At 45.5% G+C, this 16,087-nt stretch overlaps 1 protein-coding gene across 1 annotated transcript in view; it reads left to right on the forward strand.

Annotated features, from left to right (window-relative positions):
• Positions 1-16,087, forward strand: part of Zbtb46 (zinc finger and BTB domain containing 46) — a 76,482-nt gene that overhangs the window by 44,553 nt on the left and 15,842 nt on the right. Inside the window, exon 3 of the mRNA XM_051184390.1 lies at positions 5,900-6,184. Within this exon, the coding sequence (XP_051040347.1) occupies positions 5,900-6,184 (285 nt within the window). The remainder of the gene's footprint in view (positions 1-5,899; positions 6,185-16,087) is intronic.

Below are 16,087 nucleotides of genomic sequence, written 5' to 3' on the forward strand. Positions count from 1 at the left end.
TTGAGACCACAAGACCACATGAAGAATTATACTCGTCTGACAGAGAGGTTCAAAAAGGAGAGGCTGAGACCTCAAGTGGAGTCTGCTGGCCCTCCCAGCACTTTCTTCTGTGAGGAGACGCCAGCAAGCACACCCTGAGGGCACTTCCAAGTGGCCACAGCAGTTCTTAAGATAGTAACCGATTAGGCCCTGAAGACAACCTTCTACAACAAATGGGCAACAGGAATGTGTAAAGCCGCTAACACTGCAGCTCACCGAGGAGGCCAGCACCCTCAACCAGCAACCTGGGGATCTCGCCTATCCCAGAGCTGATCCACTGTGTCTCCGCTTTTCCTGCCGAGGGCACTTTGCCAGGTCTGCGTTCCCAAGCCAGCCGTGGCCAGCTGTCCTCTAGTCAAGGCTTTACTCTCCTGGTGAGCAGACTCCTTCCCCATGAATGTGGAGCACTGAGGTATGGACATACTACCAGGCTGTTTACACTACCACAACTGGCACTTACGGACCCTAGCCTTTGTGTAGTGGCTTAAAGCAATACATCTGATGTACCTGCAGTCTCCAGGAGTTTGGCATGGTCAGCAGACAGTTCCAAGTTTCCTGTCTTCCCCACTACCCAGAGATTTCTGTGGCACTTGGCTCATGGCCCATGCCATTCCTACCCTGCCTCCTTTCTCATTTCTGTAACTCTCCCTCCTCCTTTTGCTACTGAGAACCTTGTGATTCCAGTTAAGCCTGCACAATGGCCCGGGGCAGTCTGCCTATCTCACTGTCGATTACTTCCTCAAAAGGAGACATGATGACAGGCTCTGTGGTTATGGGGGTCAGACTGTGGCATCATTTCAGGCTGTTGTTAGCTTTCTTGTGGGCAGATGTATAAAGAGGTGAGCTCTTCGGTGAAAATTACTATTATCTTTTGAGGTGTAATACACATGTAATAAACTAGAGCATTAAAGTTAATGGTTGAGGGGTGGCTGGAGAGGTGGCTCAGGGGTTAAGAACATGTGCTGCTCTTCCAGAGGTCCTGAGTTCAGTTCCCAGCAACTACATGGTGGCTCACAACCATCAGATCTATAATAGGATCTGATGCCCTCTCCTGGCAGAAAGGTGTATGTGCAAATAGAGCACTTACCTGTATAAAATAAATAAATCTTAAAAAGTTTATGGTTAGAACAATATTGTTTGTATCTCTAATGTTCTATTAAAAATATTCATAGTTAAAATAGAAGCCAGTATGAAATCCTAGAGTTGCTGAGGCACAGGGATTGTTTTGAGTTTGGAGCTGGCCTGGCCTTTATAGCAAGACCTTGTCTCATTAAAAAAAAAAAAAAAAGAGAGAGAGAGAGAGAGAGAGAAGAAAAAGAAAGGCGCCAGGCATGGAGGCAGGTGTGGGTCTATTTCTGTGATTTCCAGTCCAGCCAAGACTATAAAGCAAGTTCCCGGAGAAAAACGAGAGAGAGAGAGAGAGAGAGAGAGAGAGAGAGAGAGAGAGAGAGAGAGAGAGAGAGAGAGAGAGAGAGCGCACTGGGGGAGTGGAGGGAGAGAAGGAGAGAGTCAGAGAGAGAAAGAAAAGCAACCAGGTGATGGTGGTAGACAGCTTTAACCCTAGCACTCAGGAGGCAGAGGCAGGTGGATCTCTGAGTTTGAGGCTGGCCTGGTCTACAGAGGGATTTCCAGGAGAGCCAGGGCTACACAGAGAAACCCTGTCTTGAAAAAAAAAAAAAAAGGAAAGAAAAGCTGAAAAAAACTGAAATAGTGACTATATCTGTTGCTGTATTTCCCAGTTGTTAACGTTGTGTTTTATCTTATTAAATGCCATCCACTTGAGGGTCAGAGAGATGCCTCCGTGGTTAAAGGAACTTGATGCCCTTGCAGAGGACCCAGGTTCAGTTCCCGGCACTGACATGGTAGCTTGCAGTCATGGCTTACTCAAGTTCCAAGGAACTCTATGCCCTCCTCTGACCTTTGAAAACACTAGGCACACACCTGTTGAGCATACATACATGCAGACAAATCACTCATAACGTAGAAAATAAATAAATCGTTAAAAAAAAATACACTTGAAATCCCACCTTATTTTTTGATGTTATTTTAAAGTAAGTGGTAGACAGCTGTTTTCTCCATTCCAAGTGCTTTAGCAGACTTATCAAGGCTTATCATTAGTTAGAAGCACCATGTGTTTACATTTTTTTGGAAAAGTTTAGCCACTATGAATGTGTCAAATCTTAATGCTCAATACAAGCCCTTAGCACCACCAAGGGGTAGAACTCTCTGGAGTCTCTCTGGGTTGATTTAGATTTTGTAACATTTGATCCAATGGCATTCAAAGCATACAACATGTAAGAGAACTCTTAAATGCCTTAGTGTCCTTGTGGCCAACCTAACCCATCTGCCCGGGCGTTACACTTCGGTCAGCGCAGTGTCCTGTGCATACTGCACCCTTTGCATGACAGATGTGCTTCTGCAGCCCTGTCAGGCTCTTTTAGGGATGCCTGTGTTTGTTTTTCTGTAGTAACAACTCCATCATGGAGAGGCTAGGCTAGGTCATGGGAAGGAATGTGCTCAAACTTAGAAAAACCCTTCAAAAGTTTTCCTGAGTGCCTATACCATCTGCCTGCCACCATCAATGACCAAGTCTTGTTGCTTCTCATATGTCTTTTCATTTTAACTGTGCAAAGTGTTGAGTTTTGATAAGTCCATACATATGCCAGACAGTATCAACCCAGGTCTCCTGTGGGTGTTTTCAGTTGGTCCTCAAGCCCCAGGGGCAGTGGCAAGGCCAGCTTGGGAACAGGTAGAGAATGTCAGGGATGGAAGTATCTTGGATCTGTGCACCCTCCCCACCCCGACCCATTTTGAGATGTGTACTATGAACAACATTACAGAAGCTGGGCGTAGTAGCCATTTCCTGTCCTGGTACTCTCACTTTATAGTCCAGGCTGACCTCTAGCTCTTAGTAATCACGGCTCAGCTTCCCAAGTGCTGGGACTACAAATGGGAACTACCGCATATGACATGTTTTTGTTTGTTTGTTTGTTTTACTTAAAGGTCTCTCTTGATTGACTGGCCTTGAACTCACAGAAATCTACCCGCTGCTGCCTCCCGAGTGTTAGGGTTAAAGGCATGTGCCACTATGTCTAGTCATTCATTCAATTTATTTATTTTTTTTAACATTATCATTGAAGTCTTCCCCCCTAATGTCACCAAGTCTGTTTGCCTCTGACACCCGAGTCAGTGATTGTGAGGTATTCAGTCATGTAACCTGTCGTGTTACATGTTGACTTCGGTCAGCCCCCATATCTTAGTAAGGATGCTTGTGTGCTGTGCTGGCTCTTAGCTCACAGAAGCATGTGGATAGTAGCCTTTGCAGGAGGCAGTCTGTTTACCTGGGAGCTATGGTTTGAGAAGAGTGGAGGCAGTCTTGACACAGTTGGCTAAATGACATAAGTCTGGTGGCTAATGCTGAAAGTTGCCGCCCCAGACCCTCCGTCACTTGTTTCTAGGTCCGTGGTTCAGCAAGTTAGATGCTAGACAGAAATGTACTTTAAATCATGTTGATCCCTAAGAGTTAAATTGCTCAAAAATCACACTATTGGTCTGAAGGGATGGCTAGGCGGCTAAGAGCCCTTCTTGCTCTTGCAGAGGACTTGGGTTTGATTCTTAGCACCCAATACTGGTTTACTCCAGTTCCAAGGGATCTGATGTCCTTTTCTGACCTCTATGGGCATCAGGCATACATGTGGTGAACACATGCAGGCAGAGCGCACACAAAATAAAAACATGAATACAATCTAATAAAAAGTTTCCTTAAAAGAATGTTTTTAGAGTTTCCTTAAATCCTAGGGCACCTGAAGCACATGCTAGCTTTCTATAAATAGTGAAGTGATTTTTAGCTTTTTGTAACAATATTAAAGAGCACCCGTGTCTTAGGGAACTCCAGTTTCCTTTTGACATCATTGCTGTTAAGCATTTCTTTCTGGGTGTCAGCCATGGTCTAGGAGGCCCTAAGCACACAGACACATTGATATGGTCTTTGCTTCTGGTGTTCTCTTTCTGTTCTGTGCTCTTGGGGAAGAGGTTGGAGGGTCATCAGCACTCATGTTGGAGGGGTCCTTCTCACTGTGGCCCGAGCGTGGGGGAACAGGTGGGCTCAGGTCATGTGACATCCCCCCCCTTACTTTTCTCGTGTAAAGAATGTCAGATTGCCTGCTTGTTCACTTCAGTTGTGACCAGAGTGCCTTGGGCACCTTTGAGAAGCTGCCAGCCAGCCTTCCACAGATGCTGCATGAGTCATGTTTTCGGTTAATGCAAGGCTTCAGGTTCTCTCAGTCTCTTCATTGATACTTGTTGTTTTCTGTTGTTTGATAGATGCTGTTCTTACCGGTGTGACATTGTATCTCGGTGTGGTTTTGTTTTTCTTACAGTGCTGGGGTTTGAATGCAGGGCCTTGGGTATGCTGGGCAAGCGCTTACCACACTCATGCCTGACTTTTTACCAAAGTGTTGGGGATTCAAACTCAGAGTGCACGCTTTAATGGGAAGTGCTTTTAGAGTCGTGATATATGTCTCATCAGCCATGTAATTTTGGGGTGGGACATGGTTCGGTGGTAGAGTGCTTACCTAGTATGCATAGGTCTTAGGTTCAAGTCCCTGTACTGTGTAAACAAGGTATGGCGGCACACACCTGTAGTGCCAGGACTTAGAAGATGGAGACTGGGAGGATCAGGAGCTCATGGTTACCCTTGGCTACAAAGAGAGGGAGAGGCTAATATGGGGTTCATGAGACCCTGTTTTAAAATATATATGGGTAATTCATACATACTTTCTCCATTCTGTGGGTTGACATTGAAGCATGTCAGCTTTTATTTATTTTGTTTTATTTATGTATTTGTAATGGTTTTTTGTTTGTTTTGGTTTCTCTCTCTCTCTCTCTCTCTTTTTTTTGTGGTTGTTTTCAAGACAGGGTTTCTCTTTATTGCTTTGGAGCCTGTCCTGTCCTGGAACTAGCTCTGTAGACCAGGCTGGCCTCAAACTCACAGGGGTGTACCTGCCTCTGCATCCTGAGTACTGAGATTAGAGGTGTGCACCACTAACACCCAGCTAACTTTTTTTTTTAATTTTATTTGCATTGGTGTTTTGCCTGCATGTATGTCTGTGTGAGGACTTCAAGATCTTGGAATTGTAGATAGTTGTTAGCTGCCATGTGGGTGCTAGGAATTGAACCAAGGTCCTCAGGAACAGTAGTCAGTGATCTTAACCACTGGGTCATCTCTCCAGCCCCTTGTTTTATTTTTTGATACAGAGCCTCAAATAGCCTAGGCTGGTCTCAAACTCACCGTGTAGTTGAGAATGACCTTGAGCTCCAGGTCCTCTTGCCTCTTCCTCCTAGGTGTTGGAACTGCAAGCATGTACCATCATATCTGGCACAAGATTTTAATTTTGATGAAATTCAATTTATGTTTCATTGCTAGTGCTTTTGGCATCTGACAACCCATTGCCAAATTTGCAGTCATGTAGATTTTTCTTCTTCAGTTTTTATAGTTTCAGTTTCGGCTTTTTGGTGCCTGTTGAATGTCCCCTGTTCATTGAGAAGAGGAGATCCTATAGCTCTAGAGCTGGGTCTGAGCTCAGGTCTTTGACCCCTTATCAAGGGTTAGTGGCCTTCTACCCTGGTTCTGAATGAAGCTCCCACTGGATTGCAAATTTTGCTGTGCTATGTGGCATGTTATGGGTCTGGGCAGGTGGGATCAGTAGCATAATATGCTAAGGGTACATATTGCGCTGTGCAGGTACACTGGTCCACAGGGCTGCACTGGACTGAAGCTCATTGCCTTTATCCTCCTAATTGTTTTCATTTCTCAGTTGCATCATCCCCAAATGACCTGTGTGTACTTTTCCTTCCCTAGATGTGGACCTGACTGTCACTGAGGCCAGCAGCTCAGACAGCCGAGGTGAGAGAGCAGAGCTCTATGCACACATCGATGAGGGCCTCCTAGGAGGAGAAACCAGCTACTTGGGCCCACCCCTCACCCCAGAGAAGGATGAAGCACTGCACCAGGCCACTGCGGTGGCCAACCTTCGAGCAGCACTCATGAGTAAGAACAGTCTGCTGTCACTCAAGGCTGACGTGCTCGGTGATGATGGCTCGCTTCTGTTCGAGTACCTGCCCAAAGGTGCCCACTCATTGTCTCGTAAGTGCAACCTCTGGTGTGTCGCTGTGTCCTGCTTTGGTTTTAAGCACCTCATTTCAACTCTCAGACCCAGGTGTCACTGAAGATGAGGTTGTAGCCTGTCTGTCAGGCAGATGGGCTGTGGGTTGCAGCTACCTTCCAACTACCTCCAGGTCTTTCAGGCTTTGAGTCCTAAGGGGCCAGCATGCTTGCTTTACAGGACAAGAAGGGAATTGGTATGTGTGGTTGGGCATCAAGAGGGAGCAGTGAGTGCTTGTTGGAATGTTTTGTGTTCAAACCTGAAGCATCTAAACCCACCAAGCTTCAAAGTACACACAATTAGTAAACCTGAAACCACAAGCCCCTTTAAGCCAGTGGCAGGTTTGCTGTCTGATAGTCTTTCTATCCAGGGAACAGGTCCTGGCTCCCTCTGCTGGTCCCAGCACCCAGCCTTTGTGCTGGGATTTGTTCTGTGTAGGAGACATGCAGAGAGCTGCTGACCCAGGGATGTGGAGCTTGCTTTGTTCTTGTTAAGAGAGTGCTGGTCACGTGTGTATTTTTTAGAAAGGAGTTGGATGCTGCATATAAGACCTTAGTGTGTCTAGCTGACATTCAGACCACAGACTGACCATTCTGCCGCTGAAGGGCAGCTACTGTTCAGCTGGTGCTCAGCAGCTGGCTCCCTCAAGCTGCCTCTTCCTGTGAGACAAGAGGGTTAGCATCTGCAGAGCTTATAGCCACAAGACAGGCTGCTTCCCCTGTCACAGTACATGCTGACTGTAGTCATCTGTGTGGTGCTGACAGAATGGTATGACTGCCCTCGGCATCAGCCTAGCTCCAGAACTTCCTGTTTATGTGGTGCTCAGCACGAGTGTGAGAAAATGACCTGACACATCCCACACTGGATACACCAAGTTGGGAACATGAGGGGTATACTGTCCCAGGAAACCCAAGTACATGTATGGCGGTGACCGGTCATCCCCAAGCCACTGAATTGCAGGACAGGTTCCAGTTGCCTTTGATGCTGGCACTTTGGACCATGTTTACAGTTTTGTTTCCATGAACACTAAAACATTATTTGTTGGGCTTTTGTATTGGTTTGAGGAATTATGCAAATTGCTTATGGCAAATAAAGACTAAAGGTGGAAAATGATGTCTGCTCTCTTTATTTCCAAGTTACCTATCGAGTGGCCATGGAGTCAAGCTGAGGCTGCTTCATCAACAGTGTGCACTAAGATTGTTAGGTGTGCTGTCAAACATACTTTCAGGCCTTGTTTCCCACATCTGGGAGAGGGGGGGTGGGGCCAATCCATGGCTGTTGTGATTGTTAACCAAACAGCATCCAAGAGTGTGAAATTGGCTTAGACAAACCAGTGTGTTGAATGTCTCAAGAGTAAAGTATACTTGTGGATACAGATTGTTGGACTCCTCAAAGTCCCAAAGTACTGGGACAGTTCACAGAGGTGGTTATAGGGAACTCGGGGCACATGGAATTCACATGAACAGAGGAGTTCTGAAATTCAGCAGTTTTTGTGGATAACATGGAACAATGGAGGTGAGATGAGGTTTGGATTATTCTAATTCTTCATACTCCCCTTCATGGCAGGCTGAGGTAGCGACTCCTTGTTGGCTCCCTGGTTCCCCAGATACTGTTTGTCTTTAAGAGTAAATTTGTTGCCACACACCTTTCATCCCAGCACTCAGGAGGCAGAGGCAGGCGGATCTCTGTGTATCCAAGGCCAGCCTGGTTTACAGAGTGAGTTCCAGGTCAGCCAGGGCTATTGCAGAGAAACCCAGAGAGAGAGATGGGGGGGGTGTGTAAGAATATAATATATAATTTAGAATGAGGGAAATGATTTGCAGGCTTCCTGTCTTCTCTGTATCTAGTAGCTGCACTTTGGCATGAGCTCTGTTCAAAAGAAATTTTAGCCTGTGTGTGCTAACAGCATGCAGTAGTCATGTTCAGGGTCAGAGGGCATGCCTAGCCCTAAAAACTGATTTCACTCTCTGCAGCAGGATCTTTGGTGCCATGGGTCTGACTTCAGGAAGCTTGAGGAAGCCCCTTCCTGTCCTATGTCTGAGTGATCCTGGACCCTGGTCTAGGCCCTCCTTGCTTTAGGAGGTGCTATAGCTTAGCCAAGCCAAGGTAGTGCCTGGCTAGGACAGGGCTGTAAGGGTGCATTTTCCTGTTCAGATCTTCTGGTGTGAATCTCAGTCTGTATTTTATAAAGCTTGGAAATGGTGCAGGGTAGCAAAGCCTCCTTGTGACCTCCTTTGAGGCTTAGCATATGCATCTGTGCATTTCTGCTCATCTATTCTCTCCTTTACAGGTGTGATCTTGGGGTTTGGTATTCTGTTATTTCAATGATGTTTTAACATCCTTATTTTAAATATCTTAAATATGCCACTGTTTCATATAAATTTGTCCCTTTATTTTCTATGTATATGGTTAAAGGTTGGCAGAACTATGCTGGGTGTAGTGGTGATCACCTGTACAAGGTTTAGGGATGGGTAGGGCTGGTGCTGCCGATGGCGGGCTCTGCAGTGGTGTAGCAACAGGCAGTGCCCACATGCCTCTATATCCAGGAAGTGAACAGGTGTGGCACAGAAGCAAGGATTGTCAGTGCACCATGACTGAGGTCTGTGTCCCTGTGATGTCATCTGTTGCTCTGGACACTTGAAGGGAAGCATCAGCACACTGGAGCTGACTTTGTGTCAGGAATTATGTGGCTGACAGGACAGTGTGTTTCATTTTACTGTTGATGGAAGTTGGGGAGAGATGAGTAGCGGACTCAGGTAGGAGGGGCAGCCTTACTCCATAAACCTGCCTGTGTACCCTACCTAAGCACCCAGCTCACCTTCCAGTTCCAGAAATGTATCCCCTGAGCTGCAGGTGTATGGAAGGATCTGTTGTGGGAAGCTTCCTTTTTAGGGCTGTATAACCAGGAATGCCAAATGAGTTTAAAAAGAAACTCCTGGTGTTCGATTGGGTATTTTTTCCATCCCTTCACTGGGAGATGAGCTCCAGAGAGGTACTTGGGAAAGGACATTACGCTCATGACAGGGTGTCAGGGTTCTGGCTGCTGTGTTGGGATGGATTTAGGCTTTGTACTGGGCCTTATAACTACCACATATGTTGCTGGTGGCAAGTTTTGTCCAGGTGGGGCTGAGACTTCCACTGTAGTACCTGAAGGACACAAAGCCCAATGGATGTGGAATGTTGTTGGAGAAAGGTGACATTATAGCTCCTCCACATGTTTCTGGTGGCTGCTTTGTGGTACAGGACATGAAGCATTGGTGCCCAGCCAGGACCTCTGCTCACACACTGATATAGATGTGATTTGGTCATGGCAATTTTGTATGGGTATTCAATTGTATTTAAAGATCTTATTGTTGTTGTTTTGTACTGACCCTAGGCCTTGAGCATGGTAGGTAAGCACTCTGTGGTTGAAATACTCTCCAGCCCATTTTAACTTTGATTTTGAGACAGTCAGACTCATGATAAATTGACCAGTTTGCTGTTTAACTCAGACAGATCTCAAGCCTTCTGTCACATTCTCTTCAGCACTAGGATTACAGTCCTGCACCACTGAACCTAGTTAAGCTGCAGATTTTTCTTTTATTATTGTTTTTTGAGGCAGGGTCTCATGTAGTCCAGGCTGTCTTCAAGCTTAATGTGTAGCTGAGGATGACCTTGGACTTCTGATCTGTCTATCTCTACCTCCTAAGTTCTAGGATGACAGGGTTGTAAACCCTCAAAACCTGCACTTGCACGTTTTTAAAATATATACTTTATTTTTATTCATAAGTGTGTGTGTGAGAGAGAGAGAGACAGAGACAGAGAACCATGTGCTTACAGAGGCCAGAAAAAGGTGCCAGATCCCTTTGGAGCTAGAGCTACAGGCAGCTCATAGCTTCCTGATGTGGGTGCTAGCAACTGAACTCAGGTCTTCTGGAAGAGCACTGCACACTCTTAACTCTCTGTACAGGACCATCTCTGCAAACTGTCCTACAGATTTTTAAACATGTATGCAGATAGTACAAATTTTCTCTGGACAGTTCTAGGACATTCTGAGGGGGAAAAACAAGTAAATTAACTTCCTTCTTTTTGTAGGCAGGCCTAATAAATTCAGCAAGATGGTGGTTTCATTATTGGATCATCATTCTTGTAACTGATGTCCCCAGAAAGGGACTTTTCATTGCTTATTTTGACTCAGGTTGACTTGATTCTCTCCTGTTACTTTTCAGCAGTAAGCTGACACTTTGCCTTTTCATAGTCATTGTTCACTGGACAGAAACCAGGGAAAACTCTGTTACTGTTTGACAAGTTGTATTTGTGGGTGCACCCCGACCAATCTGAGGCCTTGACACCTGTCTTTCTTCCAAGGACCCTGGAGAAATACTCTTAAGAGTTTGAGTACCTGATTTACATGAGCAAATAAGACCAGCTGACCTTGGGATACCATGATGCCACAGACTCTGTTACCATTTTCACTGTCTTTGATGACTCCAAAGTGCTGAAAGTTCCATCCCCAAGCATAATGAGAACTGCATAGCCCAGTTATGCTGTGTGTGAATTTTCCATATTCCTTTCAGGTCGTAAGGGCTTGGCTGTCCACCTTCAAAACCTACCCACTAGTGAAGTCATTGGAGTTGGCATAGTATTGGACTTGGATGTAATTCTTTCTGTGGCCAAAGGCCCCACAAGGCAGAGGCCCAGAAACCCATTCTACAGAGAACAAAGGCAGCTTGTTTTGGCTCAGAGATCATTGAAGACTATTTCCTTATGACATTTAAAAAAAGCATCTCAGGACCTTAGCATAATCCTAGATTGATCTTGAATTTTAGTCTATTTCCTACAAGGGACTTTGACAAGCTGGACACAGGCCAGAGAATCTTGGAGTTCTTGTCAGGAGCCTGGCTCTCAGAGCTAGATGCTGTGAGTTAGAGTTTTCCATGCCAATTTGTCTATTGAACTCATTTTGCTCTTAGAAAGAGACACCATCCCAGGCAAGTGATTATGCAAGGGCCCCCTGCTATTGGAATTGGCCAGTTGGTTAAAGCACCCAAAACCCCATCTCCAGTTGTGCCCTGGCATTTTGCCCTGGCCAGCTGCACTCCAAGGCCATTGACAGTGCTTCTGAGATGCTCATGGGGGACCGTTGGAACAGAGTATACAGATCTCTACCTACCTCTACTCAGAACCCCAGGAGACAGAACCCAGGGAGCCAGCATTGCTTCCCAGCCCAGGTAAGATGTAAGGGCCACCAGCCACACCTGGGCAGTCTGGAACCAATCATGTATCTTGGGACTTGTCCAGTGAGGAAAGTGCAGACTGAGGACTTGGAACAGCCTCACCTAAGGGTCTTAGGAGCCATCCTGCCTCCAGCCTCTCTTTATGCTCAGCTCAGTCCTCCGGGTGAGCAGAGCCATTAGCTGTCACTAATGCTGACTTCATTCCCACAGTAACACGTGTGCTAAACTGTTTATGTTTAATTTGGATATTTCTCTGAGCTATATAGGAAGCTGAAGCAGAAAGATTACTTAGGCTTATAAGTTCAAGACCAGACTGGTTGAGATCCCCCAACTCAAGAAAAGTCAAAACAAGAAAAACAACAAAAAATAAAACAAACAAAAAAACGGAATTTCTCTGATCTTGTTTTGCTGTGTTTTATTCTAACCAAGGCATTTGATTCAGGAGAACGGCCATCTCTATTAGGTTTTGTCTGTGTCAGGTTAGTGTGAGCTTCTGACTATCTGTGATTCTGTTACCACACACACACACACACACACACCACACATACACACCACACACACACACACCACACACACACACACACACACACATATCCTGGTCTGAGGCCCAACGGATGCCAGGTGGAGTTTTCCTGTTCCCGAGGCTTCAGTGGTCACTGCCGAGCAACAGGAGGCCCTTTTGTTTGCTGCCTTCAGAAAAAAGAGAGAAGTCTTCAAGAAGAACGTGGCTCCAAACGTTGGATTCTGACGATAACTAGGTGTTCTTCCTCTGTGGCCTTTCTAAAGCTGTAGCTACAGTGTCAGTGTTCTTCTGGTGGCTTGTCTTCTGCGCGTCTGATTTTTGGGAATTAATGACAGCCTTCCTTTCCAGGTGGCCAGTGACTGATTGTCTTTGTAGAATCTGGACAGTAACCAGGTGAGTGAGGGGTGAGAAAGTGTGTTGTCTATAAAAATCTTACCCAACTTTCTCCCATCTAATGGTTTGTAACACGTCTGTCTCTGGTTCTAGGTTGACATCTCTTGTGACCTGGACAATAGGCTGAACCATTGTTGCTGGACTTGGCTCCATCTGGTTCTCTCCAGCCAGGATGCTGGGAACAAGCATCAAGCACCTCCTTGGCCAGTATAACTCTCATAGGCCTGGATGTCTTAGCCCAGTGTGGGGTAACTGTGCCAAGTAGCCTTAGGTACTAACGGCTCTATTCTGAAGTCATCTAAGGAGTCTACAATGAAGATGTCTCCTGTGAACAAAGAGATAGCTTGTGACTTGCCTTGATTTCCAGGCAGGACAGATCTCAGAAGGCATCGTTGTCATGCTCTGGATTATGTGTTCACATTTGCCTTGCCTGGCTCCAGTGTTCTAGGATCTACCACATATTCATTTGCTGCAGCTTGCCCAATACGAGAACTTGGAGTGTGGCTTCATGTGGCATAGCAGTTGCTGGCAGGTGTATGTGTGGGATATAGAGCATGGTTTGACAATGTTCTTGTCTCCAATTATCTACCAGCTTCCAGGTAAAGTTATGTCAGTGCCCTTTTGGTGGGCAGGGGTAGGTGCATCCCAGCTTCCAGATGAGGAATTTCACGTTGGGTTGCTGAGGAGAGCAGGCATACAGAGACAATACACAATCCATGGGAAGCAGAGCCACACACCTCTAACTTAGCTACTTTCTTTGCAAGAGTAAATGTAGCCATGAAATCTTGTATTTTATATCCCTCCCAATGTTGAATTACCAGAAACTGATTTTCTTTTAAAGAAGCAAACAAATGCCCAGTATCTGCTCCTTTGATCTTTTGATGAATGTGTAGGAGTTGATACTAGCTCAACATTAAGAACAGGTGTTATAAACATGGTGGGTACCAGGAAGCTAGAGAAGGACTCACTTTTTGTCATGTAGCAAGTGGACCCAGAAAGGTTCTGGAATAATTAGGTGTTCCATCTGTGGGATGGGTAGGTATGGGGGGGGGCGGAGGAGTCAATCAGGTGACATATCTTCACTGTGAGTACACAGGTCTACCTGCGCCTAACCCCCCTGTGGAGTCTCTGTGATAGTGAACAAGATGTGAAGAGGGAGAAGTCCAGCTCCTGGCACTTGTGGCATAGATGAGTCCAAATAACACTGTGCAAGGCATGGGCACCATGACAGTTCCTAGGGGTGTGGCATTGGAGGTTATGAACTTGGGCAGCCCATGAGGAGAAGTGTTCCTGGGACCCATTTGAAAAGCTACTGTCTGGAGACACACAGTGTGCCCTTAGCCAAAAATTGATAAAAAAAAAAAAAAAAAAAAAAAAGCCTTAAAATTTTTGACAGGCTCCAGAGAACCTGAACAAGTAGCTTTATGGTAGATACTGAGTGATAGGAATGCAGACATATATGGGCTAGATGGCTAGCTGCATCATCGATACTGCTACTGTTACCTTCCTTAAAACTGTACCATCAAGTATGTGAAATCTCCAGCAGGCTCCTGGACACACTTTAACCAATTTCATGGAAATGTTTCATTAAAGTATTGCTGTTGGGGATTTAGTTCATGAAGTTTTAAAGGTTATTTCAACAATCTTTCTTAGAGAGTTTTAGTAGGAAGTATTAGACTATAACTGCCACAAGACACTATATCTGAAATTCTTAAAACCAGGGAGGTAGTCTCATAAGCATGAGATGTTTACTTCTTTTTAGATTTGTTTACTTTTATTTTATGTACATTGGTGTTGGGTCTCTAGGAACTGGAGTTACAGAGAGTTATGAGCTGCCATGTGAATAGTGGGAATTGAACCAAGGTCCTCTGGAAGAGTAGTCAGTGTTCTTAACTGCTGAGCCATCTCTCCAGCGCTGAATGTTTACTTCTAGAAAAGTAACTGAGTATGAATTTACTTATCAACACTCTAGTAACAGGAGCATTGACTCTATAAGTTAGACTGTGTCTTAAATGTATAATGTAGCATCTACCACAACCATTTTGATAATTTGTCATGTACGAGGAAAAAAACATTCTTTCAAAGGAGTTTTATGTGTTTGTTTATTTAGAGACAGGGTCTTATGTAGTTCAGATTACCTTCAAAATCACTATGTAGTTGAAGAAAACTTTGAACTTCTGATCTTCCTGCCTCCATCTCCTGAGTGTTAGGGTTACACAAATATGTCACCATGCTCAGCTCACCATGCTCAACTCAAAACTTTTGAGAAAACTCTTTGAGCTTCCAATTTCAATCACAGTCAGTTTGTATCTGACTTACCTTCCAGGCAACAAGCATTTGAAAAGCTGTGCCACAACCCCTTAAAAAACCAAAATCAAAACCCAGCTATAGAAACACAAAAACCCAGATGTCCCCATGTACGAAGTTCGAGGGCAATCCTGTTGGGAGGCCTTGAGGAGGGACACCTCTACTCCAGGGGCACCACAGACATTTACTAGAGTGAGCAGTGCCTGTGTTTTGTCCCATTGAATAGATAGGTCTTCAGGGCATTCTTAAGGGGCAAAATTACCCAAAACAAGAAACTACAGATCAGGTACCCACTCTGCACACATGTACTTGGAGCAGCTGTCCGATATAGGAGAGTGCCACTCCAGAGGTACCCAAGGAATGTGAAATCTGGAGGCCAGACCTAGAGCCAGAGCCAGAACAGGCAGGAAACTGAGCCTGGACCAGGAGAGAACATGAAGGACCCTGGGCTTTCAGAGTGGTATAAGACAGCCCTATATCAGCCAGCCCTTGGAGCTGAGATGGAGAAGCACAGGATCATGCCGTTCTCCACAGTCTGTCTCTGTGAAGGCCAACTACACTAGATAGCAGCTTCCACTGTCTTTGGGGGAAAAATCTCCAGCAGCTTCCACTGTCTTTGGGGGAAGATCACCTGGCCTGAGGTTTCTGTGCTTTTTAACACTGAGTATCCAGCATTGAATAGAAAATAGCAGGGTCCTGAGTGACAGGACCCTGAAGCTTCATGGATGGACAACCATCAGGAAAGATGACAGTTATCACACAGGGACACATAGGAAGGGAAGTCAAAGAAGTGAAGACAGGCTCAAGGTTAGATGATTTCAAGGTAATTGGATTCTAAACAGAATCAAGTGGGCATTTGAGAGCTGGCAATGTACTATCTGAAGTGAAGACACTATTGTAAGCCAGACATGGTGGCTCACACCCACGATCTCAGCACTTGGGAAGTAGAGGCAGGAAGATCAGTTACATCCTCAGCCAGCCCAAGTTACATGCTGAATGAGACAGGCCTGGGTTACATGAGATGTCATTTGTAAATAAAGAAAAGAGAATTGATTGAATAACTTAAAAACAGTTGACACGCAGAAGGCAACAGAAAGTGGATTGGTCAGTTGGGGATGGGCTATGGTAAATGTCTGAGTTCAAGGGGGGGAAATGGTTGTCAACATTCCAAAAGGGAGGATAGAAAAGAGACAGAAGCAGTAGCTGGGAAGTTAGCAGCTTTGAATTGTTCCACAGTGGCAAAGCACATCAAGGGATTCAGAAGCTTCACCAATACCAAGCAAACAAAACAACAGCAGGGAAGTGTGCAGGCACATTGTGGGAAAGGGGTTCTAAATGCAGCCAGAGGCATGTTTTCTGCAGGGAACAGTGAAGGGGATGCCTGTGTCCTTTGGAAGCCTCAGAGCCAGAGAGCAAAGCAGCCTTTGGGGAAAGGTGGTCACCCT

This window comes from Phodopus roborovskii, unplaced genomic scaffold (genome assembly GCF_943737965.1).
Source record: "Phodopus roborovskii unplaced genomic scaffold, PHOROB, whole genome shotgun sequence".
NCBI lineage: Eukaryota > Metazoa > Chordata > Mammalia > Rodentia > Cricetidae > Phodopus > Phodopus roborovskii.